The sequence below is a fragment of the Austrofundulus limnaeus genome, unplaced genomic scaffold (genome assembly GCF_001266775.1).
Source record: "Austrofundulus limnaeus strain Quisiro unplaced genomic scaffold, Austrofundulus_limnaeus-1.0 Scaffold88, whole genome shotgun sequence".
Taxonomy (NCBI): Eukaryota; Metazoa; Chordata; class Actinopteri; order Cyprinodontiformes; family Rivulidae; genus Austrofundulus; species Austrofundulus limnaeus.
The window spans coordinates 383,025-388,749 of record NW_013952490.1 but is presented as its reverse complement, the minus strand read 5'-3'; the positions used below and the strand labels follow the sequence as shown (position 1 = coordinate 388,749).

The window sequence follows — 5,725 nt, the reverse complement described above, 5'->3', positions numbered from 1 at the left end:
GGGGGGGGGGTCGCCATAGAGCACAGTGGGGTCATTAACCCTGTATGAATAAAAATTCTGCGTAACTCAGTACAATCTTTTTATTTTCCAAATAAATATTTGTAACTTTATTCTTTTAGTGTTTTGATAAAGGGATAAAATTTGACCACATCTTTGGGAGAGGTGGGGAGTTGTGAGGGATGTAGGGGCTCATCTTGGCTTTGAGGTAAACAAAAGGGGATCTTTTAGCAAAATAGGAACCACTGCTGTAGAACATTTATTTTATTTGACTGATTTTTTAAACCTGTGCTGCAGGAATCTATTGTGGACGAACAAGAAAACCAGAAAGATGAAAACATCCATCTCAGACGTTTCCTCAGGGTTTTGGCAAACTTTATGATCCTTTGCTGCCTCGGTGGCAGTGGCTATCTCATCTACTATGCAGTAAAACAGTCTCAAGAGTTTGCTAAACTGGATCCACAAACACTGACCTGGTTTCAAAGCAATGAGGCAAGTTTACAACACTGAACATTTAAAGATAATAAAGTGAGAGTAAGAGGTGAAAGCAGTAAATAACCTGTCTCGTATGTCATATCAGGTGGATTTTGTCATGTCTCTGCTGGGACTTGTGTGTCCTCCTCTGTTTGAGGCCATCGCAGAGCTGGAGGATTATCATCCTCGTATTGCCCTGAAGTGGCAGCTGTTACGAATATTTGCCCTCTTCCTTGGAAATTTGTACACCTTTCTGTTTGCCCTCTTTGATCAGGTCAATGAAAAGGTATGTGAGATACAGAACTGCTGAATGTATTTTCAAGACCAATGCTGCTGTTTTATAGTCAATTATTTTCACATTTTTTCCCCTCGTAAACTCAGTCTGTTCATAAAATGCTTCTGATCACAGTAAAGGTTAAGGGAAGAACAAAACATAATGAAGAATCAGCTCTATACTTTTACATATTCTGTCTTGTCTTGGTCATTTTGCTTCTGTAGCTCTCTTTTTATTTGTATTAAACTTTTTAAAATATCCCACCAGCCCCACTCCTAGTCTGGCATTTGGGTCCATACCCTACGTCTGTGACAAAATTCATGTTTACTTTGTCAGTTTAGACTAGAGGATAAAACATTATTATTCCAAGACAGCATAAAAATTAACAATTACAAAATGTCAGAAAAACTGAACAGGGATTCAGTTTTGAAAATATCCATTCATCCATTGTACTGGACTCCCTCTGCCCTCTGGCTGCACCAAGAAATTCCATTCATGAATAGAATCGTGACAAGGGGTAGCCTTGGCAGAATCCAACTCCCACCCTGAAGGGGTCCAACTTGCTGGCAATTCAGCCCAAACTTTCACAACATTTTTACCATTTACCATTTTATTTTTCACACAAGTACTGAATGGCCCATTACAATGAACCCACAATCCCATACTGGCAGAGCACTACAACATTGCAGAGCCACAACAGGGCTCTGCAATGTCCATGCAATGGTGTGTCAAAGAAGACAGTCCCACCACATCTAGAGCCTTCAGGGCAGATCTCATCCATCCCCAGATCCCTGCCACCGCAAACCGTTTTAAGTACCTCGGCCACCCAGCCCCAGTTATAGACAAACCAAGCCGAAAGTCCCCCACCTCCTCCATACGTGCCAGTGGGAGTGAAAATGTCCACGAAGTATTTTTTTTCCACGTCTCGCCTTAGCCACCTAATGGTTTGCCAGAATCTGCAAGGAGTCAATTGAGAGACTTTATCCAAGGCTTCCAAGTTCCCTTGAACTTGATGTCCATTGGACATCAAGTTCTTTGTTTAATTATGTCCATACAAGTTTTTTACAAGTATTCCCACCCATAAAATAAAACCTATAAAATCTAATTGTCTATACATTTCAGCGTCATTGTTTTTACACGTCTGAACTCAGCTGCATCAATCAAGTCTTGGTTGCTTTGAACTGAGCATGATTTGTATTTTCAGCTGGAGGAAGAAAAAACAATAAAGAATGCCACAGAGTGGGCTTTGAGTGAGTACTATGCCAACTACAGCTCCTTCTACAACACAACAGATGTGCCTCCTCTAGTGATTGACCCAGCTGATGTAATCAGAGGACCCTGCTGGGAGACTGCAGTTGGACGAGTCAGTACTAACATTATTATACTGTTGCTCAAAGATAACTTGTTCACACAAATATTTTTTGCCTTTTTTCGCTTTTAATTAATTTTCTGTTCTACTTGAGTCATAGAGTAAATAATACAGCAAGAGGGAGCCCAACTTATCATGCCTGCTGCTTACAATTTTTGACAACATAGAGGAGAAAAGATGGCGTCCAAACAGGGCAATAAATAGCTCACAGGCAACAAAGCAGTTATTTGATTTACAGCAAACCCAACTGGATCTGTGTTACAAATTATTTATCTTTTCACAGCAAAATAATACAATTGACAATTAATGTTAATTTCATCTGACATTCATGTAAAATAGCCAAGTTTATAAGTAATGTTATAAGAAATGATCCTAACTAGACCCAAAGTCAGTTAATAACTTAAATTTTTAAGCTTTGGTTAAATATTTCTGAAATTAACTAGTTATACCTTATTTATTATTATTCATCTGTTCTGTAGTCAACACTTACATAAAGTTCACTGCATTTCCAGTGAAACTTGTCTCTACTAATTGGCTAGACATCTCGACAGGTGAGGCTTTTCTAATAGAAACCTAAAAATTGTCAAATGTAAAATATTATTTCACACTGTAAATATTACATAAATTTGATTTAACAAAGTGCTACATTCTGCTACAATCTTCTAGCAAATTCAATAATTAGCAGAGATTGCATCTGCTTTATAAGCTAATTTTAAATTAAAAAGTTTACATTAGTAACTTAACTTCTGGTCAGATCACATACACATTTAGGTAAATAAAATTAAATATGCCTACTTGGTGAACAAGACTCTACTCTGAGTCTCTCCTGGATAACTGAACTCACCCTATCTCTAAGAGAGAGTCCAGCCACCCTGTGGAGAAAATACATTTTGATCGCTAGTATCCACAATCTCATTCTTCCAGTCACGGTTGTGGCCAGTGATGTAGATCCACTTGTAAACAGACAGCTTTGCTCCCTCTTCACTATGACAGACAGAGTTTACTGTAGATGCTGCGCCAATCCATCTATCAATCTCATGCTCCATTCTTCCCTCACTCATGAACAAAACCCCAAGATATTTGAACTCCCCCACGAGGCAGAATCTTACCTCAAACCCGGAGAGAGCAATCCACCTTTTCTGACTGAGGACTATGGACTCAGACTTGGAGGTGCTGATCCTCATCCCAGCTGCTTCACACTTGATAGAGAGCTGAAGATCACAGTACCATGATGCCAACAGGACCACATCATTCACAAATAGCTGAGGTGGAATCCTGAGGACACTGAACTGGACTTGATCTGGCCCCTGAATGCACCAAGAAATTCTGTCCATAAAATTATGAACATAATCGGTGACAACAGGCAGCCCTGGCACACAGTCCAACTACAACCCTGAAGGACTGCGAGATATTGTCAGCGATGCAGACCAAACTCTCGCACCACTTGTACAGGGACTGAATGGCCCATAACAATGGACCCACGATCCCCTTTTGCGTAGTGTCCCCCACAGTGTATATCGAGGAACACAGTCAAATGCCTTCTCCAAGTTCCCAAAGCACATTTAGACTGGATGGGCAATATCCCATGACCTCTAGTATGGGCAAAGAGCTGGTCCAGTGTTCCATGGTCAGGGCATGGTCTGCATTGTTCCTCCTGAATCTGAGGTCCAACCATTGATGGGACTCTCTTATCTGGTACCCTTGAAAAGACCTTACAGGGGTGGCTAAGGAGAGTGATGCCCCAATTTTTGGAACACACCCTCTGGTACCCCTTTTTGATAAAGGGAACCACCACCCTAGTAGCCTTTCCCCTGATGTTGATGCAATGTTGCAAAGATGTGTCAACCTAGACAGCCCCACATCCAGAACTGGGGGAGGGGGATCTCGTCCACCCCCGGCGCTTTGTCGCCATGGAGCTTTTTAATTATCTCGGCAACCTCAGTCCCAATTATGAACAGACAAACCCCAGAGTCCTCAAGACTCTGCTTCCTCCATAGAAGACCTGCCCGCAGGATTGAGAAGGTTGGAGAAGTATTCCTTCCACCTCACGAAAACATCACTGGTTGAAGTCAACAGCACCCCACCTTCACTGAACACAGTGTTATTAAAGTGCTGCCTTTTCTGTCTCAGCAACTGGTGATTTGCCAGAATCTCCTTGACTCTGATAGAGAGTCCTTGTCCAAGGCCTCACCGAACTCCTCCCACATCAAAGCTTTTGCCTTGGCAACGGCCATGTGTCCACCACTGAGTCTGAGGATGGTCACAGCGAGAAGCACTGACAATCTTGCAGCCACAGTTCAAGGCAGCTGCCTTAACAATTGAAGCACGGAACATGGCCCATTCAGAATAAATGTCTCCTGCCTTGGTTGGGACGTGTTGGAAGTTGTTTGACTTGAAGATCTTTCTGACAGGTTTACCAAGCAAACCCGCACTACACTTTTGGGTCTACTGGGTCTGTCCAGCGTCTTCCCCCTCTATCTGATCCATTTCATTACCAGGTGTTGGTCTCTCTTCATTTAAGTGTCCAAAACATATGACCGTAGATCAGAAGACACAAGTCAATCATCAATCCTCGACCTAGGGTGTCTTAGGGTCCACTCATGGACACCCTTGTGTTCAAACATGGTGTTTGTGATGGCCAAACTGTGACTAGCAAAGAAGTCCAACAACAGAACACAGCTTGGGTTCAGATCGGAGAGGCCGGTCCTCACAATCACACACTTCCAGTTCTCACTGTTGTTACCCACATGGCCATTGAAGTCCCCCAGCAGACGAAAGGAATCCCCAGCTGGAGCACCTTCCAGCACCCCCACTAAGGACTCCAAGAAGGCTGGATACTCCGAGGAATCATTTGGTGCATAGGCACAAATGACCGTTGGTGCCTGTCTCCCCACCTGAAGGTGCAGGGAGGCTAACCTCTCATCTACTGGGGTAAATTCCTACATGTAGGCACCAAGTCAGGGATCCAAAAGTAGACCACAGCTGTGGGATAAATCTTGTGCCAGCAGGAACTGAATTTGAATTGCTCAGATTGAATCTGAATTTGCATAATTTGAAATTGAATGCATTGGTTTGAAAATGAATTTTACTAAATTGAAATTGAATTTAAAGTTTTGTTCTGTTGTCTGTATTAATTTGCTTTGAAAATGTATTTTGGTTTATTAAATTTCAATTTGTCCACTTTCACTTTCTGTCCTATAATTCAATTTCAGTTCCAAAATTCAGATTTTTGTGTCACACATCCTGGTCCTCGACAAAGCCAGCCAGAGTAATCAAACACAGATCCACAGATTTACGTTTCACTTTGGTGAATTTTCTCTTTTGTATAGTGTAACAGAGTTAATGCAATCCACCGTAAAAGTGATAAAAACAGAGTTATTTTATTGCAGGTTTTTATTTTTTATTTTTTTATTTTTTAATGGGAAAGAGTGAAAGAGAGATTAGAAGATATGTGAAATATGTTTCGAGAAAACACAAGACAACACACTCGATAGCTTGGCTGCACACCTACAGAAACAGAGATAACAAAAAAACAGCACCAAAAATGCGTATCTATTATAACCTTGCTGAAAGGTATACCTATATAAACACACACACACACACACACACAC

General features: G+C 41.5%; 1 protein-coding gene across 1 annotated transcript in view; it reads left to right on the top strand.

The window, feature by feature from the left end:
* Positions 1-5,725, top strand: part of LOC106520093 (transmembrane channel-like protein 2) — an 18,695-nt gene that overhangs the window by 5,480 nt on the left and 7,490 nt on the right. The window contains exons 6-8 of the mRNA XM_014012025.1: positions 295-489; positions 578-757; positions 1,950-2,108. Coding sequence (XP_013867479.1) covers positions 295-489; positions 578-757; positions 1,950-2,108 — 534 coding nt within the window. The remainder of the gene's footprint in view (positions 1-294; positions 490-577; positions 758-1,949; positions 2,109-5,725) is intronic.